This window comes from Colletotrichum gloeosporioides (genome assembly GCF_011800055.1).
Source record: "Colletotrichum gloeosporioides strain Lc1 chromosome Unknown consensus_83, whole genome shotgun sequence".
NCBI classification, from domain to species: domain Eukaryota; kingdom Fungi; phylum Ascomycota; class Sordariomycetes; order Glomerellales; family Glomerellaceae; genus Colletotrichum; species Colletotrichum gloeosporioides.
This window is the reverse complement of record NW_025544728.1, coordinates 133,877-160,728: the sequence shown is the minus strand read 5'-3', so window position 1 is coordinate 160,728 and position 26,852 is coordinate 133,877. Positions and strand designations below refer to the sequence as shown.

Here is a 26,852-nt window from a genome sequence, read left to right as displayed (position 1 = left end):
ATAGAAAGTCTCTTATACTTAAGTTAGTACTTAATATATTACTAATAGTTAAAGTAATATATAGTTAAGTAGTAATATTATAAAGTACTAGTAATAGAGTAATACTAATAAAATAATTAAGATATTAGCTAATATTAAGTAGAGGTATTATAAAAGTAGGTAAAGTGTTAATAGAGGTATTAAAAGAGCGTATAAATAAGTAAAGCTTTAAGAGATTAATTAGTAGTAATAGTAGTAGTAATAGTAGTAGTATTAGTAGTAATATTAAAAAAAGGTTATTTTTAAGGGCTAGTATAAAGGTTAAAAATAGGCTTTTTTTAAGCTTTAGTAAGAGGACTAAAAATATATTAATCTAGTAGTATAGTAAAAAGCATATTTCTAATACTTCTAATACTTCTTAGTAGTACTAACCCTACTACTAAGAAGTACTAAGCCCTACTTTACTACTTATTAACCTAAAGGTATTACTAAACTAATATCTATAACTACTTACTCTTTTTTTTTTAGAGATATATTATAATAAGACCTAATAGGCTAGTAGTAAGTCTACTATATAGGTAATTATAGAGATATTAATTTAAAACTAGCTTAGGTTATTTACTTTAAGTATAAAAGTTATAAGGGTTATAACTTTAAGTAATTAGAATAAAGCTAAGTATTAAAATATCTAGGTAGGCTTTTTTTATTTTTTAAAAAATCTTTTAAAAATTATAATTAATCTAGAGACTAAACTTTCCCTTTTTCTAGTTAACCTCTAACTTATTTAAATTAACTAAGTTAATAGTAATAGCGACTTAGCTATTTAAATCTCTGAATAGCCTTAATTTAATTAGCTATTTGATTAACTTATTTGAATAGACTTAGTTTGGGTGCAGCGCTGAGTTTGGGGCCAAGGGTCTGAAATCTCTTGTTAGTAGAGTGGAAGCACGGCCTACCTTGGTGCATGGCGACTTCGGTAGGGGAACTCCTATCCGTTTGGTTGGAGTGGCTTGATTAGTGTACTGATTATTTGAATTTAGACGGAAACAACATCTTATTCGACGAGGCCACAAACAAGCTGACTGCTTTGCTGGACTACGACTTTGGCCACATCGGCTCACAGGCAGATGAATACTTCTACTCATTCCTTAGTATTCACGGACTCATGATTCCCCCTTTCACTGGCGATCCGGAAGAAGAACATCTCCGAGGCTGTCTTTTAACAGGTTTTGCCAAGGAGGACGCGCAGCGGAAATCCGAATCCATAGACTGGATGACCGCCATCATGAGCGACGAAGAGTTTTCCAAAGCTGGCGTGCAGCGACCAGCTAATATCCAAGGCATTGATGATCTGTCTGCTGTGTATTGGTTTATTCAAAACATTAGCCCTCCCATGTTCTTCCTCGAACGATGGAGGGCCAAGGCTACCCCTGAGCGTATCGAGATGATCAAGTGCGAGGCCAGGAACAACCTTGAGAAGAACCTAGATCTTTGGGGTTATTGAAGTTGCCACCAGTATGGTGGCCTCGGGAAATGTTGCCTTCACGTTAGTAGCTAGTCATGTTAGCATTCTTCTTTTCTGGGCTCACGGGGGACACATAGCAATCGTCACTCTCTATCGCCTACGTAAATCAACATATCTACACGTCATGCCTGCGGCGCTTTCCACTTGTAGCCTTGAAACATCCTCAGCAACATAGCCTGAATGTTAATAAAACTGCCCTTGTTGCGTGGTCCCTAGCTCAGCGAGACTGTATCGTGTTCGAAAGGAGAAAGCCCAAACCTCCGGTAACTCTTCCACAGATGCCACATTTGAGTGGAACACAAAGACTCCTCCCTTCGTCGCTTCACCTCGGTGGACTCAATGGAGAAACATCCCTCTCCCTTGCTTGCTCCTCAGTTGCGTCAAGCTCGTAGGTCGGCTTCACGCCATTCATCTCAAGCCGCGGCTCCACTGTTTCCAGCTCACTGGGTCGCCTCCTTTGAGAGTTAGGCCAACGCTGTTGAGACCACTGTTGTCCTTCTTGGACAGGAACTTCTGTTGAAGGCTGCTCTTCCGGGTCACTTTTCTTCTTCTTCTTCAAGAAATATATCCCGGCAACCACAAGTGCGATTCCGGCGACACCGCCAACAACACCGCCAGCTATAGCTCCTGCAGGAACACCCGCCGGTGAATCTTCCTCGCCAGAGGCGTTCGCGCTGGTGGATGCGGTAGTAGAGGTGCTGGCAGAGATGCTCGTAGGCGTGCTAGTCATCGAGCACTGAGACAAAAGAGTGGCCGAGGAAAGTGTCGTGGCCAGAGTAGTCACCTCAGTTCCCGTACATAGAAACACCAGCCCATCTACTTGCCCGGTATTCTTGTAAACACCCACATCTTCAGAGGCACAGCACCAAAGGCCATCGTCTCTGTCATTGGTTCCCCATAGGCTCATAGATGGATCTGGACACTAATTTGTATGTATTAAGCTCGGTTTCCGAAAATTTGGGTAAGTGCTCTCAAGAAGCTATACCTTTGGATCGTTGATTGCCTGATTCATGCAACTATTTTTGTCTATTCCGGAGTAAGTGATTAGCAAACCCCATTGGGTGCTTATTAGAGAAGGATATTGAAAAGTTTAAGCGCCATTTGGAATCTTACTAACCTTTGCAGCAGTATTGATTCTGAAAATCATCTTCTCCACTGCAGACGTAACGATCAGGACAACACAAAACTTGCGAACCGTCCCAAGTCGAATTGCAACGTTTTGATGCAATAGTCGTACAGCTAGACTCGCGCCGCATCGACCAACCGCCATCGTAGTTACAGATTTCGGCGTATGCGACGTTTCTGGTGAGAAGAATGAGCGCAAAAACAACAAAAAATGCCCACGTTGTCGAAGAACGAAGGCCCCCGGACGATGTACCCCGTGACATGTTGATCGCGCACTCTGCGGCAGCTTCATGCGCTAAAGAGAATCGAAGAGGAAAGAGTGAAGTTGGAAGGTCCTATTGCGACGGAAAAGAGCGACCGGTCACATAGAAAAGGCGACGGAAGTAGTACAGAACACAAGGAATGGCGGGGCGGCCGCCAACTTGCCCAACCTCGCATGTCAGCCCTGCGGCGAACAGCATACGACGCCAGTGCGGTGGTGATTGGCCGCATTCTCACACGTTCTATCTGCTGTCGCGTGCCAGAATGCGACAATATTGCTTCTTCTGTGCCGCTCAACGCTGAAAGAGAGCATGTCCAGTTTGTGCAAGCCGTAACGTCGACCAGTACGACGCCAGAATCACGCTGAATTGATAACCTAGCGCCTCGGCTCGGACCATGGAAAAGGAAATGTAGCAAGCGGTCAGCTTTTAGCGCAGGCAGCGGGCGCTAGGTATGCGTGGGGGTTGTGGCGTCCTAGGCAGCCGCCACTGTCATACTCTTGTTGGTTGAGGTTGGGATGATGGAGGATCCAGGCTGAATTCCACATCCTTTTGTTTTGTTAGGGGGTGGTGAGGCTCCTCGAATGTGACATAGATTGACGTCTGACACTGCGGGTCTTGACAACCTAATATGTACTTCAACGCTCCCCAGCCTTGTTTTACGAGGAGAATTCTGTGTATGTGTGTGGCCCATCTGACCCCGACTGGCCTTCGAGTCCGAAGTGGCCACATGGAGTGTCATCTGATAATCTAACATGCCAAGTACACTCGGAACTGAAGGATTATGGGATAATATTGGGGTTATCTGTATTGCTGCAAGCGCCTTCATTTTCGGTAAGACAATACACCTTGGCTATAACTTTTCGGAGTGACGTTCCACATGCACATTGAATTGTGCGGCGTCAAGAAACTCAAGCAATCTTACACGTGCCCGCCAGCTCTAAAATGCCCTGGTTCATGACCTCGAGTAGTCTTTTTGTCGCCAGGCTGCTTGTGCAGTTTTGGAGCATTTGACCCGATGCGATACGGGAGAGCCAATCCGTTTGTTGCCTCACATATTGTTCAATGATAAGAGACTGATATCTCGCCCCCTACATGTACGCGTAGACGGTAGGGGGTCTACTTTTGAATCCCTGTTTCTTGGCAACAAAGCGCAAACAAACCGTCGTTGTGTTCTATTTGTCCACCATGTGTGTGGTAGCATTCATGTCTCTTCTTCATATGATTTTCTTCTTCCATACTCTTCACCGAATTCGGCATGACGGGTTTGGTCACGGACATATTGAACCTCGGAATTCCACATGTATGTAAAGACGACGGCGCTGAATTTCAAGACCCGCTAACTAAAGTGCTAACTACTGTTTCTGTCTCATACTTTCAACTGGAAAGTAATCAATCGTAACATCCAATTCTTGCCCCCCGACCCAGTTTCGTTCTCCATCGCGGTCAACACGGCTCTCGTCTCGTCATACAAGTCTCGAATTACTACCCTTGTATGCTCCAAGCTGCCTGCCTCCTCCAGCATCTCGCGAATCAGCATTTTCGTCTCAACCAACAATTTTCCATCATTGTTCGAAGATGCCGAGGCAGAACGCGATGCCCGTGCGCTTTGAAGAATGCTGTGCAGCTGGACGTCACCTTGTTCCTCCTCGCGGTGAAGGGCGTGGATCAGTGGCAGAGTGAAGCTCCCCTCATCTAGATCGTCGTATGTCGAGAGGCATTCCGACGTGATATCCTGGTAGTCGTCCCGCAGCTGGTAGAGCCTGCCGAGAAGGCTCATCAGTTTGCAGGCGTCGAGATGCTTGTTCTGGGTCGCTGAAGCGCGCATCATGCGGGAGGCCATGCGAAAGAGCCCACCGGTCTTTTGCTCGAGATGGCTGTAGTACTCGGATACTGTGGGCGCCTTGCAATGGAAAGTCCATGCTAAGTCGTGGCTTTGGCCGAGGTGCAGCTGGCCGAGTTCGGACAAGAGGCACGACAAGGCCTCGTCGCCCAGCGGCCGTGCCAGCTCCACGCACTTGATCATGAAATAGCTCGCCGAATTTGTGGTTTGGGCCGCGCCAAAGACGACATGCGCACTCGGACTGCCCCTCCTCACGGGCGAATTGTCTTGGACGTCGTCGAGCATTAGACTGGCGTTGTGCATGATTCGGATAATGGTGCGGATTGTGGCCAGGGCGTCAGGAGGAACGCGGTACCAATTGTCAAGCGCGTCCATCAGCTTGTCGCGGGCGCCGCTTGCAGGCCTTGCCGCCGTGTAGAGGTAAGCCGCCAAAATGTCCTTCTCGTCTGGCTCGGCAGGCCAAGCGCAGGGCGAGACGGTCAGTAGATCAGCCCGTGTCTCGTGTGATGCCTTGGCCTTCTTCTTCTTGTCATCTGAACTGGTCTCGGCGGGCGTCATGGTGGTATACTCGGTCCTCTGGTTATTCCAGAATGGCCTGAGTCTTTTCGTGCCGAGACAGCTTGAGACCGGAGTGAGAATAATGTCGTCCGACTCTGTGCCATCTACAGGCTTGCTGACCTCGGAAACATCAAGCAGGTCTCCGTTCACCTTGCCAATGTCTTCTCGTCTGGGAAGGGGAGCCTTCGGGTCATATCGGCGCGAGGACAGGTGCCACAACGTGTTCCCGGCCATGCACATCTCAATGAGACCGATGTAGTGTGTGATGTGAGGTGCTGGCGAGCACTCCATCATGTAGTTCGCCTTCCTCTCGCAGTACTCGTCCTCAATTCTCGTGATCTCGGACAGCAGAAAGTCCTTGGCGGCATGCTGGTCGAGATCGTACATGGCCATGTAGACCTGCACGGCGCTCATGTTGGATCCGCCTTCTTCGCGCTCCAGGTACGTGGCTGCTTCTTTATCCCACGAGCAGTAATCATGCCACAGGATCATCTGCGTGAAGGCCAGCCAGGTGAGGGGCTCCAGACCTGTAAGCTCCTCGTCGGTGAGGCTAATATCGCAGCAAAATAGGATTTGCGACCAAACCGAGTAGGCTCCGGCGTCGTAGTGCCGCACGTGCATGTACGAGTCCAGTGTCTTGTGCTCCATGAAGGCGTCCTGTCCGCGAACACTCACGATGCCCTTCCACTTCTCGATGACGAGCTTTCCCAGCTGTTCGTTCTGTTCGAGCGCCTCGATGGCGACGCGTGCCTGCATCGTGTTCATTGCGTTGTGCTTGGTGGTGTGATCGCTTTGCTTCAACTCAGAACCAAGGAATCGCGCCAATGGTCCGTGGACCTCATCGAACTGAAATAAACAGACATGTTAGCATTCGGACCACGAGGAAGGCATTTAGTGAGTTGTCATTCTTGACGTACCTGTTCTGGTGTTACAGCATCGTCGGTAAGGTCTGCATGCACAAGAAGTTAGCAGACGTCGGAGAGATCAGGATCATAAATACTGACCGTCGTGCCGAAAGAGAAGTTCAGACAGGTAGGAAATGATATGGAGTCGCTCCGGTATGGCCTCTGGAAACCACAAAGCGTTGACATTCCCGCCGATGGGGTTGATGCATCCAACGCTGTCGGCCTTCAACTTCAAGCCAGTCGCGTTTTCAAAGTCGTCACACGCCTCCCAGCACGCCTTGTCGGCCACGTCCACGTGTTTGCTGATTCTCGGACGGAATTTGGAGGGGTAGGCAGTGTTCTCATACAAAGATGCAGGTACCGGAACCGAGGACTTGTACCGCATCGGACCGCAGTCTTGGTAGTTCATGATTGTTGAGGCCATGGCGGGGAGAGGCAAATTGTCGCGAGGCGCATACCACGAAAAATGACAAAGTTGACGGGTGGAGGAGAAGGCTGAGGTACAATATGATACAGAAAGGTACCGAAATGGAAAAGAACCACGCAACCCCAATGGATATAACCCAACAGGTCAACAGGACAGTAGTATACTCAATACTGAAAAGACACAGAGGTCTGCAGAGAGGCGTGAGACGAGGTCAACAAGACACTGATAACCTCTCCTGATTGCGAAGGAGGAGACATCGTGGTTTCTAAGTCTCTTGAAGACATATCGGTTTCGATCGACAGACCCCTGGAGTTCATGCTTCAGAGATAAGCAAGCCTGATTGAACCCCGAGTCATACCGTCTTGAAGGGTTCGCCAAAGCGAAAATTAACACGACGGCAATGCTTCGGAACGCCCGAGATTGACCGTTTCCACCGGCAATACCGTCGTGACTCGTGAACGCGTGACTCGCGAACCGTGCTGGTTCGGTGAGTGCTTTTGGAAGAGAAGGGGGCGATTGACACCAATTGCAGGCCGTGGTTTATTAAACAATGCCTTCTACTCTGCCATTATCTGTAGTTTCAACCAGGTCGACGGGCATCTCGAAGGTTGTCCAGACATCGACAACTTAATTCACCATGACAGTCCTCGGGCTTCCGAGTGAGCGGCTGGCGTCGCTGCCCTTGTCAGTCTGGACAGCAGCACTCATCGTTTTGGCCGTCATATTCAAGGCGACTTACAACCTCTTCTTCCACCCCCTTCGCTCCTACCCGGGACCTCTCCTGTGGCGAGCCTCGAGGTTTCCCTATGTCATCCGCTACACCCAAGGCCAAATACCCTACGATCTGAAGCGTCTGCACGCCAAGTATGGGCCCGTGGTACGAATTGCGCCCGATGAGTTGACATACAACTGTGCCGAAGCCTTTAGGGACATCTACGGGCGTAACAAGCAGGCCAATGGCGAGACCACGCTCTTCAACAAGGACCCCATTTTATACTCAGCTGTCTTTGCCGAACACAAGGCGCTGATTGATTCGGACGGCGACGAGCACCGGCCGCAGAAGCGGACGCTTGCCTATGCCTTCTCCCATCAGGCCTTGGTTGAGCGGGGCCACATCATCACGGGATGCATTGACAGGATGATCGAGGGCCTGAACGCCCATATTCGGTCGCCCTCGCTCTCGGGTAATGGCAGTTCGGCGGTGGTCGACATTGGGGCGTGGACCGAGAATGCGCTCTTCGATCTCGGCGGGCAACTCACGGTGGGACGCGACCTTAACGCCATCATGTCGCAGGGCACCGTTCACCCCTCGTTGGCGCTCTTCAAGAGGCTTTTTGACTGGGTGCAGTGCTACTACCTGCAGTTCCGCCGAAGCCCCAAGATCTTAGTCAATGCCATCGAGGGCATGCCTGGATTCACGGGCTACGACTGCGTGTTGCCGGTCAAGGAGGTCCACGACATGGTCCTCAAGCGCATGGCCGACGAGAAACATGCAGGCGGGGACAACTCTGGCGACTTTGCTTCCTACCTGATGAGCAGGGCAAAGAGCGAGGGCTTGCAAGACGACAAGGTCTGGATCAACTGTGTGCACTTGATCCTCGGAACCCCAGAGGCCATGCCGTCTTCCATCATCAGCACCATCTACCACCTGCTAACGACGCCCTACGCATACGCTGAAGCTGTGAGAGAGATCCGTGCAGCCTTCAAGTCGTCGGATGAGATCACGGCTCAGGACGTTCAGAACCTGCCCTACCTGCTTGCTTGTTTCCGGGAGACGCTGCGCAGACGTCCAACCATCCCCGGAACTCTCACTCGCCAGGTTCCTCCAGCTGGTGCCCAAATTGTAGGTTTCTTGTCTCCTCATCTCTCTCTATCTTTCCATCTGTGTCTAACCAAAACCCCTAGTGCGGCGAGTTCGTCCGAGGAGGCACAATTGTTGGCGTCAACCAGTTCGCAACCTCACGATCAGCCTCCAACTTCTACGACGCCGACTCTTATCGGCCCGAGCGCTGGCTTGATAACAGACCAGCTGAGTTTGAGAACGACGACCGTGATGCATTCAACCCGTTTGGTTACGGCCCCAGGAAATGCATTGCGAGAAATCTAGCCCATCTGACCACCCAGACCTTTCTCGCCAAGCTGCTCTGGGAGTTTGACATGGAGCTAGATGAGTCGTGTCGGAACTGGGATGACCAGGGCCTGTATGTTCTTGCACGGCGGGGTCCGCTGCTGGTAGATTTGAGGAAGGCGGTCCATTGATCGCTGGTAAATGGGGGCAGCACAAGTTTGAAAGTCCATCGTTGGACAGAAATGGTGTTCTAGGCAGCTGAAGGGGGAAATTGGAGAAGGTATTGGGTGTGATTCTTGGTAGAGCACTGCTGTTTCGGGCTCAAGGTGTGGTCCTTCTTCATATTCGCCAAGGGCATCTGGCGGAAATGGGAACGCTTGAAGGAAAATGGATGAAAAAGAAGATAGGCAACGGAGAGAATCCAAGGAAGAACGTAGTGTTATTATCCGCCGTCCTATCACATCTTAAGACCAAACAAAACTGTCTCTCGACGTGCTGCCCCACTCTCGAGCAACCTTCCCAATGCCTCTTACGAAGTAGCACTGCATGCATTCAATCTAATCAGATAGGCCCCATGATCTGATCTACGCGTCGGGTGGTGATCTTCACCGGGAATGAGGCGGAAGTCTAACTAACGTTGAGCCAAACATGCGGGTAGTTGCTCTGAAGCGGGACCGGCGGCGAACGGTAGTGAGCTGCGGCAAAACTTGACATGGTGATTTGACCGGAACTGATGTTTTTAATCTAGGCCCCCTTGTATGGCTTCTAATTGCGGGTCAGTCGAGCAGATCCCGGGGGGGTTTCTCAATAACGCGAGGACGTCGGAAGCGCTTAGTTGCAGGAGAACTAGCCAGTGCCGATGGTCTCAATGACGATGCGGCCACAAAGACTGGAGTACCGCGAGGACGCATAGACTCTGTTGGCAGAAGGTCTGCCCGATAGACGAGCCGTGAAGAGTCCAAAAATGATATAATACTTGTGGCAAGAGACAGCTCGATATGCGACTGGCAGCCCATCCGTGTACGCAGTACGATTGTCGATCAAACTCGGTCCTTGAATAAGATCTCGCGCTCCGGGCCGGGGCCGGCTCAAAGTCGGGGTAGTACCCGCCGAAGATTATCGACCGAACGACATGACATGCTTCTCTCCCCGTGGAAGAGACGTGTCCCGATTTCTACAATGCCTACTTCCAAAGCCAGCCCTTCCCATTGGGAGCATACGCACGGGAGCCCATATCTTTCACGTTGTTCTTCACGACTTCCCAAAAGCCCTTCACGACCTCAGTCCTCGCCCATCGTTCCATCGAATCTCGATCACGAAAACGCGCAAAGATTCTCGCCCCGATCTCGTCGTCCTGCCCCCGCAGTCCCAAGAACGTGAACACGTCATCGTCATCCTTCGCTGCCCGACACAACATCTTTAAAGCTCCGAGGACTTCTGCACGCGAGGCAGAGTCTGTGCATCGTATCTGGGTGTCTTCCATGATGCCACACTCCGCCCTTCGGCCGCTGCGGTCGAGGAAGCCGCCCGCGACGTCGTAGTGCACGAGGTCCAGGCCCGTCGCCATGACAGGGAGCGCGGCTGGGAGGAATGATGTTACCATCGTTTCGGACTTCAGGTGCACATCGTAAAGGTCCTCCCGTGAGGAGTATATCTCGAAGGCGAGGAGGTAAGGTGTCCGTGATGGGTTGTCAGCGTACTCAAGGGGGAGCCCAAAGTAATACGTGATAGTATTGGGCTCTTTGGCGAAAACGTAAGTCGCCAGATCGTCGTATGCTGCTTGCCACTGTAGTCGTCAGTACATGTACAAGATAGAGAAAGAATGAGGGCCACACGTCATTATAGTGGTCCGGAACGATGTTCACGTTCCCGAAGAGAACCAATTTGCCATCCAGTGATGGAACTCGAGGGCCGATTGAGGACTTAGAAGCCATGCTCCGTAATGAAACCGAGAAGAATGGTATTCAGGCAGCTACCTATTTCTTAGAATATGCATTTAGTGAGCTATTCGTTGTCATACAAGTTCGCAAGAGGTTGCGTCACCTTATCTAGGACATGGCATACACCTGAGACCTGATGCGGCCTCTCATTCAAGATTGGATGTACCTCAACACGCCACTGCTGCTTACACTGCATCAAGCACAAGTCTCAGCTATACAGTTCCTGCCGGTAACCCCGCAGCCGAGGATATGATCTTTTGTCGCAGGTCAAGGTCGCCCGGAATAACATAACCGAAATGATATTCATTTCCTGACCAATGCGATCCATATCGCGCACAGCTTCCTTCACGGGGAGGGTCGAACAGAAGGATTTGAACAAGATGAAAGACGAAAGAGTGGATTGGCTTCAATAGCAAACTACTACTACCAAGCTACGAGGAAACTTTCTCCATCTCCGACCGGCAGCTCTCTGGGTGATCCAGCATATTGAGAGCCGCGGTGCGCTTCTGGTAGCGCCAAAGCAACATCCTACATCCAACCCCTCAGCGCGCCCAACTCAACCTCAATAGGTCGCCCATCAATTGTGTCGATGCCATCAGGGTGCTCTCTTGTATGCACCAGAGCGAAGAAGTCCATGTCCTCGATCTCTTCCTCGGTGAATTTGGTCAACTGTGTGTGAGATCTCACATCCAGATAGTTCTGGCAGTTCTCGCAGCTGTCGACTTCCCATCGGCTCAAAATAGGCTTGATGTCAATAACCTTCTCAGGCTCCCCATTCTGTCCTTTCACCCATGTGGAGACGATGAAGGATCCACGAATCTTGGACCGATTGATTCCGCTTACAGTCAGCTTCGGGGCGTTGACCGCGTCGGCTTCTCGAACGGTTACATTAAATTTCTGCCACTGGGGCTTTGCATAGTCGTAGCCAAGCTTGACGGTGTCGATTACGTCCTGATCTTGTTAGTCATATACACGGACCGGAACAAGTATGGAATTACTCACCTTCGAGGTCATCCATCGCTCGGTTCCCGTATTGGGATCTGTCATGGTGAATGGTTCGAGTGGCGTGTCAATGTCAGCCCCCTTGGTGCCCTGCATGCCGGGGGTAATGTCGAGATGATCCTTCTGGCCGTGCTGGTCCTGCCACATCCAGAACATGTAGTCAATGAAGCAATGGTGGAAGTAGAATATGGGGTCGAAAGCTGCCGTCTCATTCTCCCCCATATCGCCCTGCGAAGCCGCGTGGACAGATGGGGCACCTGGGACTTGGAAGCCACCAATGGCCAAATGCATAGAGTTGTGAGGCAACTCAAGTGGGACAACATTGGGAACTTGGGGATTTTCCGCATTATTCGTGTTCCATTCCTGGGCGGAAGCTATGTTGGAGAACACTGTGTAACTCGGTGCCTCAAGGGATTGGCGGTAGTTCTCTGCTACTCCAGGGAGATATCCCGGTGCGAGCCACTTCCTGATGTTTTCATCCAAAGCTCCGGTGATCGTCTTGTGTGGCAGCGCTTCGAGGCTGCTGTTGCGGGATTTGACCTCCGCAACCTCCTCGGAAGCCACTCTTCCGGAGAAAGGATAACGAACAGTGGTGTGACCAACAGGCTTCGAGTGTGTGGCGGTGCTACTGTACTTGAGGCCATCCACGGCCTTCTGCATGGTGTAGGAGTACAACGGGTTGTTGATGGTGTCACCGCTTGCAAAGGTGTAGCTCTTGTTCGTGAAAATGGACGGAAGTCCACCTTTCAGAGAGCTCTCAGATGTCTGGTTCCAGTAGGGCAAAGCGAGATGTCCACATCCTGGAGCACTTTGCAGAGCTTTCTCCACGCGCAAAAGGTAGGCTCTGTGCCAAGTTGGGAAAAGCACATTCCCATGAGGGCAGTACATTTTCTGCGAGTTTCCCTCAGGTCCAGGCAAGCCATGGTAGCTGGCGAGAGCGAAGAACGAGTTGGGATCTTCCGGGCTGAGCTTGCCAATGTAGTCGAAAGCTCGAATCACAGTATCACGCTCCGATTGAGATAGCGTCTCAATATCCTTTCTGACGTGTGACTTGAGCATGATGGCGATGGTCACAGATAGAGGATAGAGATAATTAGGTGAGGATACGTGAATCGAAGAATAGCTTCAAGGCTATGGTGAACGATGACAACGCATCCATTGGGATTGATGGATTTCTGCTTCGCTTTATATCATGGACTTGCAAAGTTTGATCGAGATCTTAGTCTGATCGGCCCCTCCGCTCATGATCCCCCACGCCTGTGAGCGTCACATATCTCTGAGACATGTCAGCGAGAAGCTGATGCACGGCTGAAAGTTGCGCAGGATCTCTGCCCTTACGGATGGTTATGAGGGTACATTCACTAACAAAGGTCTACGGTGCGGAACTATGTGTGCGCCTAGGATGTTGAGAGATCAGCATGTGAAATGAACATCTCCTGCGGGTTTCCGACAAGAAAAGCCACTGTCTCAAGCGATCGTAGTCATACGGCCGCTATCAGGATCCATGGATGTACATGTCGGAACGCACTGAAGTGGTGAGCGAGCTCCATACCCCAATGCTTTCAGCTTACATGGTGCATAACGTCTTTGACGGTAGAAAACGTCTCGGGTCATGACCACGGCGAAGACTGTCCTTTTTAAATGTATTCGGCATGACAGGATCTGGAGACGACGCTTCACCACCGAGAACTCTGCAGGTCTCAGCTCGTAAAGTTTTGTAAAAGATCCCCATGTACTTTAGCTTGATCTGAATGTTTCTGATGCAAGAGAGGGCGGTTCGAATGTCTCGGGACTAGCAGATAATCGTTCCGAGATGCCTTGGCAGACACGCGATCAACTGTTCAATGAATGACTGGTTCCCCCTCTTCTTCTTCGGGAACCAATAGGAGTAAGGCGCTCATGTGTGCCGGGCAGTTTTCTCACAGAATACCTCTTGAACCCCTCACTTTTGACGTCATTGAGCTTACACTACCATATTCATGTAGCACACTCCAAATCGCCGTGAAGTCAAAAGCTAAATCTCCGAGTATGAGCTTTCAATATAGGCATCTTGGTGAAATCGAGTGCTTTTCGACCGCATGATATGCTTTCAACGCTTTACGTCTCACCGACGGTTGTAAAACCAGGGTCGCATACTCTGAAGCCAGGAAAGCGTCAATATTGATGAGTTCCAGAAGTTGCCGGTATTCCTCGAGTTACATCTTTCAATTTGACCTGCGTAATTGAAAGGCTACTTGTCTATCTTTGCTATGAACACCTCCAGAACAACCGCTCATTAAGATGAGCATAGATTCATTCTGGAAAGGCAAGTGTACGAGAACAACGCAAGCTTCATGGTGCCATCGACCACTGATGTTGATGCATCAAAACAAGAGTGCGGCTATCCTCACCTCGGGCAAACATTTTGCCATGGGACATATGGTTTATGATACTGCTGATAGGTATCTCTTAGACTGGCTGTTTTCAGGTGTAGTAAAGTATGCTTTTACTTCGTTGACCATTATGTCTCGCCAAGTTGTCGCTTGTCACCGAGGCAATTTAGCAAAGCTCAGCGTTCCACTTCGCCTTATCAGAAAGCCAATGAGCTGATGGTGGCATTTCAGAGCTCAATCTCCATTTGCTTTCTGGGACTTGGCTTGGACACGGGCCGAACGCCTTTCTGCTAACCGGTCAAGAACGTGAAGGCTTGGACGCGTGGACTTCTGAACGGGCTGGGATGCTGTCTCAGATCGCGTTCGGTGTTGACCTCTAGCATCCGCCCTGGGCGATGAGTACCTGCTCGAATTAAACACTGATCTTAGCTCATCCTGATAGCTCTTCCATTTCCCATGCACTCGTACTGAAGTAGATACCTCATGCATATTTCCCCAACACCCTCAGCTCAACAATGAAAAGCCTCCAGTCGCAAACACGAGCGGGGTGCATCTGAATCACCCACGTATGAGGAAGGCACAGTGACGCATCGTATGTCAGCTCTGTCCACATCTAACCAAATTAGTCACACATTTGCACCGCTAAATGATACTATCGTGGTCTTACACGAAACCGGTTACCGGTGTGCCATGCAACGATGTCGGCTCGAGTATTGTCCCCGCTTTGATCGTCGGTCCAACTGAACACTACATGAGACACGCCGGAGATCGCTGAATCCCATTAGCCAATGCTTCATTCCCTAGCCCTGTACCCCTTTAGGCTCTGCGGCTGTACCCGTGCGGCCGGCCTCCCGACATGCGGCCATATGCATTTGATTGCCAAATGGCATGATCTTTGCTGCCCTACGCATATTGCCACAACGACACAAATCGCTCTCAACCGCTGCTGGTGTCTATTTCCATGACTCTCTGTATCTGTATCTTGGCGTCCTACAGACACGGAAAACCGTTTGGATCTAAATCTGCTCCAAGCGGGGTTGTCGGGCACCTAACATCAGCAAGGTATTCGCTATTAGTGAGACAATATGCAGGGCACCTGAAGTAGGTCGTTCTTCACTATATCCATGCCCGTTCAATATTCGAAGATACAAGTATGGAAACGGCCGAAACCTACCATAGGTGAGAGTAGTGATTGAGGAGCTCTCAGATCAGAGATGAGCTGCAACACTAAACTGAACTAATGTGACCATCGCCAGATTGGTACCACATTGTCTCAAGGCTTTTGTTGTGAGTGGCACTTCGTATTCATACGGTCCTGCCGTTGATATGCAGGTTCTCACAACATGACGGACGTGGTGGAAGTTGGCGAGAATGGACCGAGACTGGACGCGGTGGCTTTGAAGCGGCATGCCACGGCAGACGGAAATGTCATCAGCGAGTTGTAATGTTTGTAAAATACGGGAGAGAAGGACGTATCAGACTTTGGTGGAAATGCTATACATAGACCTCCATCCCTCACTTCAGGGTCTCTCTCGTGGAATCCAAATCAAACAGTCTCATTCTTCTTACTGTCTTCCAAAACCTCATCATGGCATCTTTCAAGACCACCGCTGCGAACGGGTCGTATCCTTACCTTGAAACAACCTTCAAGGGTTCCAGCAACGGATTCGAAAATACTACGCGTGACGCCGCCACAGTCCCCGAAGATGAGTCTCACCAGATCATCTCATCATACTTCATTGGGCCTCGGGCAGAGAACTTGCCATACTTCAAGGAGAACATCGAAATCATTTTGAACAACCTCAAACAGGCGAGACTGGACTATCGCTTTGACAATGATGCAGTTAGTCTCATCTCCAATCCACCGCTTCTCGTAACCTCTCTGATGAAATGTAGGATTTCATCGACGAGAAAACGCAGGAATCTGCAGCCTTCAAGAGATCCAAGGACAAGCTTAGGAATGCAGTCGATAAGGCCTCAGAGATTCTTGGCCGAACAAGCATTCCTTTCTGGTCACCTCGGTACCAGGCGCACATGTTGGTGACCATCCATATACCTCCCGCTGGGATTACTCTCATCACATTGTATTAGGTGCACCGATATGAGCATGGCCTCGCTGCTCGGCTACTTCATGACGATGCTCTACAACCCGAACAATGTCGCGCTTGAAGCGAGTCCTCTTTCGACACTCGCTGAGATTGAGGTCGGGGAGCAGCTCTGCGACCTCTTTGGCTACAACATCAACGAGGAGAACACTGAGTCCCCCACAGGCTGGGGTCACGTCACATGCGATGGCACGGTTGCTAATCTTGAATCCATGTGGTAAGGACCTCTTTAATGATTGAGGCTTACATGCTAACCTGTATGGTCTAGGGTCGGTAAGTCATGAATAGTATCTACCCATCACCTATCTTAATGGCTCACCGCATTCAAGCTCGAAATCTCAAGTTCTACCCTCTGTCCCTTCGCAAGGCATTTGACGAGGGTCAGAAGCTTGAATTTCTCAAGGATAGCTTCCACGTCGAGACTTGCCAGGGGGAGCGAAAGCTTTTCACACATCTTTCGACCTGGGAATTGTTGAACCTCAAGCCGTCTGATGTCCTTGACCTCCCTGATCGACTTTACCAGGAACATGGAATTTCCAACAAGTTCCTCTCCGATCTTATGAACGAGTTCACCATCCAGTCCACAGGCAAAGACGATCTGGAAAGGGAATTTGGTATCGACAAGCCCGGTCAATACATGCTGGCCAACACTCGACACTACTCATGGCCCAAAGGAGCTGGTAAGTCTTGAAGTACAGAGAAGAACGTTGCGAACACTGATTCATCTGGATTCTTACAGCTATCTGCGGTCTGGGTTCCAAGAATGTGGTCGGTATTCCCGTGGATCTGGGAGCACGTCTCGATATTACCGAGCTAGAGAACCAGCTTTGGGAGAGTCTCGAAAGCAAGCAGCCGGTCTACGCAGTTGTGGGAATCATGGGAACAACTGAAGGTATGATCCAGAAGGTCCACTCTCTTCCAATACACCAGATACTAATCTTTCTCATGCAGAGGGTGCTGTGGACAGCCTTAGCAGCATTCTCGCCCTTCGAAAGCAGTTCCAGTCACGAGGCCTATCATTCCTCGTCCATGCTGACGCTGCGTGGGGAGGATACTTCTGCTCAATGTTGCCGAAGGACTACCGCCCTGGCGACGTCATCAACCTTCCCACTGAGATGGGTGCTACTGATGGGTTTGTCCCTGACGCCAGCCTGCGCGCTGAAACCCAGGAAGATTTGTACGCCATGCGCTTTGCTGACTCCATTACTGTTGACCCGCACAAGGCCGGTTACATTCCTTACCCCGCGGGTGGTCTCTGCTACCGCGACAACCGCATGCGTTTCTTGGTGACATGGACAAGTCCTTACCTATCGCGTGGATCAGTCACCAGCATCGGCATCTATGGGGTTGAGGGAAGGTTTGTGACATTCCAAAATGAGACCACCTTTCCTCGAGTGAAGCTAAGACGCGGACAGTAAGCCTGGAGCTTCGGCCATGTCAGCCTGGCTCTCCAACAAGACCATTGGTCTTACCCAGGAGGGATATGGCGCCTTATTGGGAGAGGTCACTTGGACCTGCACTCGGGTATGATCTGAACTGCTTTCGTGTTTGAGATCGTTCAATATACTGACTACAATGTTTGTGCTATAGCTTTCCGCGGAGTGGGCATCCCTGACCGACGCATCCAGCCCTTTCATCTGTGTACCCTTCAACATGCTTCCATCTGAGCTTGAGGATAATGCGACGGAAGACAGAGTTGAGGCCGAGAAGAAGCGCATTCGCACCGACATCGTCCTGAAGACCAACGCTAGCATTATGAAAGACGACCAGCACCGACCTGACGACCAGAAGGCTATCAAGCTTATGCGGGCGCTTGGGTCTGATTTGAACATCAATGCTTTCTCACTGAACTTTCGATACGCGGACGGATGCCTCAACGACGACATCGAAGAAGCCAACTACCTCATGCAGAGAGTCGTGGAGACATTCTCAGTCGACAGCCCCACTGATGATCCCACCAAGATTCCTCTGTACCTCACTTCTACCGAGTTCTCAGACGAACTCTACGGGAAGTGCAAGGCAAACTTCGTGAAGCGACTTGGTCTGGCACCGAGCACACAAGATTTGATGGTCTTGCGAAATGTCGTCATGTCTCCGTTCCCAAGTGACGGCAACTTCACCAACGATCTTGCCGAGGAGTTCAAAAAGGTGGTTGAAGCTGAGACTGAGGTACGTCAACCTGTCTGTTGGCAACATTAATTGCTTTTTGCTAACATCTTTTCTCAGGTCGTTCGCAAACGCAACACGCTGGCTCAAGACTTCCACAAATTCCTCATCCAGGGAGCAGAGAAGATCTATCTCATTCACAGGCCCATGTTCCACGTCGCAAACCATCGACAGCAACTCATCATGTCTGCCAAATTTGATGATCGATCTGAGGCAAAATACGCCGACATGAAGAATTCAAACCCATCGGAACCCCTCATTCTCGTGACGAAGCGAAAGGTCATGCTTAAAGACATTGCGGAGCGGGGCGGAAGATTTGAAGGACAGATTATGACAGAAGATTCGTACGTTTTTCTTAGCACTTCATTGAGGAAAGCACAACTTGGTTTGGGGCAGTCGCTAATAGCACCAACAGTGGCATCGTCATCCAGGATGTCATGGTCACACTCGGGAAGACGGTTGTGAGTCGACCATTGAACTCCAAGTGGCGGCTTGAGGAGTATCCGAGCACCTTCATGCCATTCTACCTCTACGGAACCCGTGAGTCTCTCCGATCAGATTGCATGTATTCGGTTCGCTGATAAACACCCAAGCAACGGAGGCAAACATCGACCACGTGATCGTCCGCGCTCCGAACACGCAGCTTTCGGCAGGCCGGTGTGACCTCAAGTTCTACAATGAGAATGACATGGACCCCGGAATTTGGAACAAGCCCTTGGTCTTGCTCATCGAAGATGTTCGCGAGGCCCCGATGCAGCCTTTCCCACCGAACAATGAGATCGGCAGCAAGAATGGCGCGATCGTTGCTCACGACGACTATCATCGCCAGAATGCTTCGAAGACTGCTTCTACGGAGGCCAAAGTTACCCAAAAGAACGGACCAAGGGATTGGTATCAGAACGGTCGCAGCAACTGGTACGGCAATGGCAACAGCAACTTTGCAAAGAATGTTGTGAATGAAGCACAGAAGAAATATCTATCCAACATTACTTGTTCGCGTGGTCCAAAGAAGGATGCGAATGGAAACAGCAATGGCGAGGCGAAGGGGCACAACATGGATGACACCCCCGAGCCACACACCAAGGCGAAGGTCCTAACCACGGAGACGCGCAGTGGTGCTGCCAGGGGGTCGAACTTCTTCTTCCGTCCGGGGGCGACGTTCAAGGTTGGGGTATGGGAAGACAAGAACAGGTCTGACGACAGTTCCAAGTGGGCTTGCTTTGAGCTGGGCAAGTTTGTCGGCCGTGGGACCATTACTCTTGGCGACAGCGTGTTCGTCGACAGCGAGGCAATGAACTTCGACCCCTTCAAGAGGGTAGAGAAGGTTACGGAGTGGCGCCGGGAGTTCGATCAGATTGGCAAGGAATTGGCCTAGTTACCAGGCGTTGATTGATCTCAGTCTACCATGGAGAGTCGGTCATTAGTCTGGGCATCAATGCACAAGCAATGTGCCACATCAATATTTTGCATTGGATCCTTACAATTTGCAACTCCTACTCTGAAAGTTCATCGAAGTCAACTTGGCATCGGCTTTGTCCGCATCTCGTTCAACCGGTAGTAAGTACCTACAAGCAGATGTTTGAGTGTCTGTTGGTCCATGCTAGAAACACGAGTTCATGCGTAGAAGTCCATTCCTAGTGCTGTGACGAGCATGCCGTTGGTTACAGTGGAGTAAAGCAGGCAACGCTGACTTAATAACCGGGCAGTATTTTACGATGATCTGCCGGCATAAGGTAGCATATGCTGGAGTCAGGGGTAACGGGGAGGGCGATGGAGCCAGGCTGGTAGCTTGGGGGCCGAACTAAGTAACAATGCACGACAATGCAAGCTGTCCAGCACCAATAGACACTGGACATTGGTCGATACTGCTCAATGAGGTGACCTTGTCATTTGAGCGAATTGAATCCTGCCGATGTTACGGAAGTTGATATTTCATCTGCTTTGCTGATCCTTTACATGTATTGTCCAAGTTTGCAGTATAATCGCTGATGTTAAAATTGGAAGAGTTATCTATGAGGGTACAGTCGTTCGAGTCGACAGTTTTCCAGGCGATGAACTCTCTTTTTCACAGGTCTTTGTGATTCTAAGCTATAAGTAGCAGTGCAGCAGTTCACTTGTTTCTCCGATGCTCTTGGAAGTAACTTGTGTGGCTTATTAGCGTTCGTTGAATGCGGAGGCATTGCATTCAATTTTCCCTTACCCATCCCGGTTCCCACAGTGCGGTTTGTGGGGAAGAGGGTACTATTCTACGAAGTAGCCCAGCGCTGCGGCCGTTGGTTTCGGGGTCGCCGTCACCGCGAGATTTTCTGCTGCTTGAATCATGATGCCTTAACATGACATCCTTGCACAACCCAAGAAATAGAGTTTCGATTGTATTAGGGGCTGTCAATCACATCTGATTTGAGCTTTCACCCCTGGATCAACTGAATCGTCCCACAAACAACACTTAAGTCGGATAATGCGAGCAAACGGAGGTCAAGTATAAAACCATCTGAATTTTTGACAGTCACAGTCTAGAACTTCGAGCATCTCACAGACACTCGTTTCCCTCGTTTCCAACCATTCAGTCGTTTACGACCAGTCACTCGCTTACAACAACCCAAAAGTCATTCCCTACCACCTCCATCATGCAACTCCCCACTCTCGCCGCTGCTGGCACCCTTATGCTCGTCGCTCTCTCCAAGAGCGTGCTTGCTTGCGATGGCTACCTCTTCTGCCACTGCTACAACTCCGATGGCAAGCCCAACGACGCCGCAACTCAGACCGTCTGCAACCGCTACGACACAAAGCTGGCGAAGATGATTGATGCCAATGCCTGGTCTGATGGTGCCAAGGAGTGCCAGTATATCGGACCCGAGGGTGCGAGAATCGGCAAGTACTGGCATCCTTACGGATACAGCAACTGCCAATGGCGCGAAATGTGCCAGGCTGCTGGAGCCACTGGCACAGACTCTAGCTGCAGGGACACTCCCCCTGTAGGCGGTAAGAGCTACAGCGCCGGGGTTGCCTTCGTCCCGCACAGCTAGATAGGCGACGTTGAATCCTATTCTTGGTCACACTTCTTGACCCTTAAATCGAGTAAGCGTCAAGTTTGTGGAGGGGATTTACGTCAGAAAAGATGGTTCTCACATCTGAGAACGGCATTGATACCAAAGTAAAAGCGATTTGTTTATTTCAATATCAACTACCTATTTACAGTACCACATGACTCGAACGTGATAAGTGACAGCTCCAGTATAATTTGCTCCTTGTAGCAATGTTCTAGCCTCTGCCTTTCAATCCCCCAATCAAGACCATTGCTCTGTCTTTGTGAGCGATTTATACTTTGAAGTCAAGTATTTGAATTATTGTTATACAGCATCGTCGCATGACTGACGTGTCTGGGTTTTCTTACGCTTATTTAGGTACATGATGTCAATTGGTGAATTCATAAGCAAGGAGACGCTACTTCCTATTTGCTGGTGATTAAGGCACACGTAAGTACGTAGAGTCCAGTTGTACATGCTTGTTGCCTCATTCCATCTGCATCAGCTTCGTTCTTAGGCTTCCGCTAGTATGCCTTGATCCCAGCAAGTCTCAGCAGATCATCGCTTAACTCTGGCTTCTCAAGAGGTTCGGACCTCCTCTTATCAATGGTTCCATCAGGGAGAGTGGGCTGATTTGTTCTCAGAACGATATTGTCGTGGGGCCAATGCGTGGTAGCGAGCCAACGGTTGAAGGCCTCTGCTTTTGCAGCCAGCACTTCTTCTGTCGCAAATGAGGCCGGCGCATATGAAACGTAGACTATGGTCCGAATTCTGTCACTTGATGCCGTAGGTTCCGCGCCAAAGTGGACCAGTCGCGAATCCCAGATAATAAGGTCCCCCGGCCTTGCAATGACTTTGTGCTCACGATAACCTCGCTTCTCAAACCAAGCAATCTGATCCGGCGAATATCTGAAAAAGTCTTTTCGTGTCCACTCAGATTGCTCAGTATTCTCGCGGAAGAATTGTTCTGTCACCTTGTGTGAACCGGGATACACGGTCAAGCCTCCGTCTTCTGGTCCAGACTCCGATAAGTTCACGATACCCTGCACACACTGCAGGCCATTTCGGTACGGACTTTGGTCAACGTGGGGCCACTTCTCACGAGGAACATGACCGGCCCTTCTCGGAAGTGTGATGTTCAGGGCGTCGAAGGAGACAATAAGCTTGTTGGTTTTCCATATCTTAGAGAAGACGTCGACTACTCCGGGCTCGAGACGGATGTCCCACATGAACTTCTCGTGAACAACTCCATAGTGATTGAGAGTGTTGATTCCGGAAATGAAGGGCAGATTTTCTGGCGTCCATGTAGAAGGGGATTGCAAGTCGAGCGAGGGGTTGTCGAATGATTTGAGCCAGCCGAAGGCGCGATTTTGGTATTCGACTGCCTTTTCCTGACTTATGACGTCAGGAATGACAGCAAATCCTTCTTCTTCGAAACCTTTACGCCACGATTCTTGTGCCATTTCGTGCTTTAATGCTGAAGACCGACGTGGCGTTTCTCATTAAGTCTCCGTCGTTGCTGTTGATTTGAACGCGAAGGAGGAGTGAAGAAGAAGGAACAAAACTTGGCAGTTCATGGAACTTCGACACGGAAAGCTTTTAGGCATATGGCATCATTCGGTATCTCGCATTACGGAACATGTACCCTCGATTATGTGCTCCGATAGACCCCACAAATGATTACACTGGCACGTATCATCGCTTTGCAAGATCACGACACTGCGAGATCGGGATCGGGTGCGGTCCGATGCGGGTCCCTTAATTATCGGGACTTTGGCGGCACTAGTTCTGACGTCCAATGACCAATATGGATAGGCCATCGTGTTTTGGTTGACTACAGGTGGGTTTCTCAAGGCCACACATTTTTTCTGATTTATCAGTCTAAGGCGCATTGCGCTTGCATAAATTATGAGATATTTATTGCAGCGATTGATTGTAAGATATACATGGACTGAGAAACTTTGAATGGGTTCAACATTCCATCATTGTTCCACCAGAGGCTACTCATTTTCCCGTAGCCTCGTACTTATGGCAGGCCTGTGACCTCTGTGGGTTAGGGCTCGTCTGTGCTTTTGCTAACCTCATCTTCATCACGCGATGTCTCATCTTTGATGTTAAGAGACCTCACGACTATGTAGGTAGGGATAAGTGCCAAACCCCATAGCCCAAAGTTGACTCCAACAGCAGCGAGCAAAGGCGCGTGGGTAGAGCTGATGCCAGATGCCACGGCACCCCCTGCTGCCTCAACAGCCCGAACAGTTGAAGTAAAACGAATGACCTCAGCAGGACCTCGGGCCATGTATCCAGCCAGCCAATAGCCATAGTTGTATGCCAGAGCACTGATGGTTTAGTTAGTTTCAGTATCGCTGCTAGGCTATACTTAATGAAACACTCACAAGTTCACTTGAAGCACAATGTAAAGAGCCCAGCCCCGGCCGAAGCCATGGTCAGCCCAATCCAATGCGGGGGCACGTTTACCATACTCCCGTTGAATCACAGTTGCCCAAATCCAGGTGCCGCCAAACAGAGCCATCATGCCGAAGTAAGCAAATCTGGCCCTCTGATTGATGGTGAATCTGGTCCAGTCGAGAAAGTGGCCGAAGAAGAAGTTGGCCGTGATCTGTGCTAATGCAGAAACCAAGGAAGCTAGAGCTCTTGATCTGACTGAGAAGTAGAGTGAGAGATAGGATCCTGCGTATGATAGCAGAAATGTGGCGTAGAAGAAGAAAGGGAAGCTAAAGTCTAGTCAGTGCTTCCGTTTAGATGAGATATCAAGTGAGGGGATTGTTAGCCTACACGAGAAGAAAGTCTTTCCGAATCAAAATCTTGGCAACGGCCTTCAGCTCAGCAGTTGTTGGGATTTGCTCGGCCTTGGAGACCTTTCTACCATCTTGACGCTGGACCTTTTCAGGAGGTGAAAGCAGCATGGCAACAAAAGGCCCAAGGCATTCTATTCATGTCAGGATGTTCTCAGTATTGATCGCATTGGATCGACTCACGCAAAGCCACAAAAACAACGTATGTTCTCCAATCCAACTTTCCAGTTGTTTTCCCAGTGGAATCTGGATCCAGTCAGTACCAAGTTTCAAAACTCTCGGCGCAGTGCATACTGAAAGCGAGATTGATGGCGCCACCAACGATTGATCCACCCTTAATTTGTCAGTCATAAGTTTTGCTATTGAATTGAAATCTCTGGTAAACTCACATTACGGTAGGCAAGCCAGTACGCAAGGTATCTTCCACGTTTCTGGTCTTCGGGGTCTGGCGCAAGATGCGTCAGTCAAGACGGACATTTAAGCTCTCCGGTATGATTGTGACTCACAACTGATCATAATGGCTCCTTCTGCCGCCCAAAAAATGCCTGCTGTTATGCCACAGGCTGCAGAGCCCAGATATACAAACCATTCCGTGCCATATCTGTTGTTTGTGTACAGCGATGCTGAGTAAATAGCGCTGACCTCTGTCAGTGACGTCCCCGAAGATGGAGACATAGATCACTCACTATCCTGTCGTGCCAAATATCAAGGCATTCTTTAGTCCAATCTTGTTGGCCATTACGCTTCCCATTGAGCAAGTGACAACCATCATGACCCCCAGAACAGCGTTGGCCGACCTATCATTAGGTCAGATCATAACTCCACGCAGCATGGTGGTTGAGATACGGACATGACAAGGTATGGAGTCTGTTGCCCGCCAGCTCCAGTAGACTGCATGGCATTATACAGCCCAGGCGCAAAGAATGCACAGAGTCCAATGACGGTGGCCTGAAAAAACACCGTTCTATACCATATCCGCTTCGTATTGCTGGCTTCCCCGACGATGGCGATATCAGCCTCAAAGGTCGCTTGTGAGGTCTCCTCGTGAGGAGCTTGTTTGGGGCTGCTCATGATGATCGGATGGCTGGTCTACCGTTTCAGCTGCTTTGTAGACTTGATCGATCAATTGTAGGAAGCTGCAATGCTAGGCGCTCGTCAGTGAAGGCAAATAAGGAAATCCGTGTACTTTTACAGAGTCTCGAGTTCCCTATGCCGGTAGCGGCGCTCTCGACGTGTCGCGATATCAGGTATCATGACGTGCTCGGAAGATCTCCACAACGACCCTGTCAAAGGATTGGGGTCGCGCTAAAGGAACGTTACCAATTTTCAGGGTAGATAAAACTATTCAGAACGTTTCATGTTTCCCGAACGCCGGAAATGAAAGATAATTGAGGGCTCGCCAGACATTCAACAAACCAAGGTATGGTCACCAGCATGAATGGCCATGTGCTGGAGAGAGTTCATTGATCGCCAGATGGCTCGGTTCTATGGACATTTATGGCCTTCTAGCGGCCCAACAGAGATTTGATGCAATCGACCACACTATCGTTCAGAGAGCAGTACTTCACACCCAAAATGTCCTCCGACAACCCGGCATCAATACTAGCATCGGCGGCGGGTACGTCGCTCCTGATGTTCGCGGGCACCTTATCAGCCATCTCTGGGAAATTATCTCGGGCAATGCGAGCAATCTCAGCGTTGCTGAAGTCACCCGCGTAGAGGAGGAACCGCTTGCCAGCGGCTTCGGGCACGACCAGTGCCTTAACATGAGCGAACGCAGCATCCCGCACATCAACACACTGAGGAGACCCCCTGGGAGGAATCGACTTCTTCCATTTTCACTCGATGTCGATGATATCGACGAACGCCGAGTTGGAGGTGTTGATTGAACCAAGGTTATCAAGTTGGTGCACAACCGGTCCGAGGATAAGAGGCGGCAAAATCGTCGACAGGGCAAAGTGGGGCTTCTTTTCGTCGATAAAATCCCAGGCTGCCTTTTCTGCGAATGTTTTGCTTGCAAGGTATGCGAAGAATGGGTTCGATGAGGCTTCTTCTCGAGTGACCGGGTTCCACATCTCAGGGGTCAAGACCGGAGGAGGTGCCTTGATGTTGACCGCTGCAGCGACAGAGGAGGTAATCACAACCCTCTTCACATTCGGAGCATACGCAGTGACGGCGCTCAGAAGAGACGTGGTGCCTCGTATGGCCGGGTTTAGCATCTCGGTCTCGGCATCCTTGGATTGGAAGTGGAAAGGGCTTGCAGTGTGGATGCTGCCTCCAGGGTTGGCTCTGCTTGAATAGCCTTGTCAAAAGCTCCATCCACTATCATGTCTGGAATTACAGTGTAAGAGAGCTGAAGTCCTGAGTTAGGATGAAGAGCCAGGATATCGCGGCCCTTCGAGTCCGATCTGACCGCGACAACGACATCGTGACTATGCAAAAGATGTATCAGTGTTCCATCCATTGGCTTTCATATCGAAGAGAGTGACTAAAATGTACCCGTCATCTAGAAGCGTAACAAGCAGTGAGCTCCCGAAAAGCCGCTGGCGCCCGTTAGGAAGACCTTCATTGTCGTCGGAAGTTCAGAGGAATGTTGGATGTGTGACTATGATGATGAGAGTGGACTTATTATCATATAAATCCTACGGGAGGCTTTTATAGTTGTACTTCTGACGGGTATTTGCAATATTTCTGGTTCCATACATCTTTATTCAACGGGGTCCGGACTTACGTCG

The 26,852-nt window shown here is 50.0% G+C and overlaps 10 protein-coding genes across 10 annotated transcripts; 3 read left to right on the top strand and 7 right to left on the bottom strand.

The window, feature by feature from the left end:
• Positions 1 to 1,826: 1,826 nt before the first annotated feature.
• Positions 1,827 to 2,774, bottom strand: GCG54_00000953 (uncharacterized protein; the record flags this gene model as incomplete). Its single annotated transcript, XM_045401084.1, has 2 exons — positions 1,827 to 2,419; positions 2,618 to 2,774. 2 exons carry the CDS (start codon positions 2,772 to 2,774, stop codon positions 1,827 to 1,829), a joined length of 750 nt encoding a protein of 249 aa, XP_045258868.1.
• Positions 2,775 to 4,258: 1,484 nt separating this feature from the next.
• Positions 4,259 to 6,619, bottom strand: GCG54_00000952 (Ophiobolin F synthase; the record flags this gene model as incomplete). Its single annotated transcript, XM_045401083.1, has 3 exons — positions 4,259 to 6,136; positions 6,208 to 6,239; positions 6,295 to 6,619. 3 exons carry the CDS (start codon positions 6,617 to 6,619, stop codon positions 4,259 to 4,261), a joined length of 2,235 nt encoding a protein of 744 aa, XP_045258867.1.
• A 640-nt stretch (positions 6,620 to 7,259) lies between these two features.
• On the top strand, positions 7,260 to 8,881 carry GCG54_00000951 (Cytochrome P450 monooxygenase aclL; the record flags this gene model as incomplete). Its single annotated transcript, XM_045401082.1, has 2 exons — positions 7,260 to 8,465; positions 8,528 to 8,881. 2 exons carry the CDS (start codon positions 7,260 to 7,262, stop codon positions 8,879 to 8,881), a joined length of 1,560 nt encoding a protein of 519 aa, XP_045258866.1.
• Positions 8,882 to 9,873: 992 nt separating this feature from the next.
• Positions 9,874 to 10,624, bottom strand: GCG54_00000950 (uncharacterized protein; the record flags this gene model as incomplete). Its single annotated transcript, XM_045401081.1, has 2 exons — positions 9,874 to 10,476; positions 10,526 to 10,624. 2 exons carry the CDS (start codon positions 10,622 to 10,624, stop codon positions 9,874 to 9,876), a joined length of 702 nt encoding a protein of 233 aa, XP_045258865.1.
• A 534-nt stretch (positions 10,625 to 11,158) lies between these two features.
• Positions 11,159 to 12,691, bottom strand: GCG54_00000949 (Tyrosinase; the record flags this gene model as incomplete). The annotated part of the gene is made up of 2 exons (XM_045401080.1): positions 11,159 to 11,581; positions 11,633 to 12,691. The coding sequence occupies 2 exons, from the start codon at positions 12,689 to 12,691 to the stop codon at positions 11,159 to 11,161; spliced, it is 1,482 nt and encodes a 493-aa protein (XP_045258864.1).
• Positions 12,692 to 15,592: 2,901 nt separating this feature from the next.
• GCG54_00000948 (L-aspartate decarboxylase) lies at positions 15,593 to 19,650 on the top strand (the record flags this gene model as incomplete). The annotated part of the gene is made up of 11 exons (XM_045401079.1): positions 15,593 to 15,847; positions 15,901 to 16,040; positions 16,096 to 16,326; positions 16,398 to 16,789; positions 16,849 to 17,001; positions 17,061 to 17,466; positions 17,525 to 17,633; positions 17,700 to 18,278; positions 18,336 to 18,619; positions 18,691 to 18,815; positions 18,869 to 19,650. 11 exons carry the CDS (start codon positions 15,593 to 15,595, stop codon positions 19,648 to 19,650), a joined length of 3,456 nt encoding a protein of 1,151 aa, XP_045258863.1.
• Positions 19,651 to 20,902: 1,252 nt separating this feature from the next.
• On the top strand, positions 20,903 to 21,301 carry GCG54_00000947 (uncharacterized protein; the record flags this gene model as incomplete). Its single annotated transcript, XM_045401078.1, has 1 exon — positions 20,903 to 21,301. The coding sequence occupies one exon, from the start codon at positions 20,903 to 20,905 to the stop codon at positions 21,299 to 21,301; it is 399 nt and encodes a 132-aa protein (XP_045258862.1).
• A 524-nt stretch (positions 21,302 to 21,825) lies between these two features.
• On the bottom strand, positions 21,826 to 22,764 carry GCG54_00000946 (uncharacterized protein; the record flags this gene model as incomplete). The annotated part of the gene is made up of 1 exon (XM_045401077.1): positions 21,826 to 22,764. One exon carries the CDS (start codon positions 22,762 to 22,764, stop codon positions 21,826 to 21,828), a length of 939 nt encoding a protein of 312 aa, XP_045258861.1.
• Positions 22,765 to 23,354: 590 nt separating this feature from the next.
• GCG54_00000945 (UNC93-like protein) lies at positions 23,355 to 25,188 on the bottom strand (the record flags this gene model as incomplete). The annotated part of the gene is made up of 9 exons (XM_045401076.1): positions 23,355 to 23,640; positions 23,698 to 24,036; positions 24,098 to 24,251; positions 24,301 to 24,363; positions 24,412 to 24,451; positions 24,507 to 24,562; positions 24,624 to 24,754; positions 24,804 to 24,914; positions 24,968 to 25,188. The coding sequence occupies 9 exons, from the start codon at positions 25,186 to 25,188 to the stop codon at positions 23,355 to 23,357; spliced, it is 1,401 nt and encodes a 466-aa protein (XP_045258860.1).
• Positions 25,189 to 25,622: 434 nt separating this feature from the next.
• Positions 25,623 to 26,544, bottom strand: GCG54_00000944 (Ketoreductase azaE; the record flags this gene model as incomplete). Its single annotated transcript, XM_045401075.1, has 3 exons — positions 25,623 to 25,929; positions 25,984 to 26,409; positions 26,459 to 26,544. 3 exons carry the CDS (start codon positions 26,542 to 26,544, stop codon positions 25,623 to 25,625), a joined length of 819 nt encoding a protein of 272 aa, XP_045258859.1.
• Positions 26,545 to 26,852: the final 308 nt, after the last annotated feature.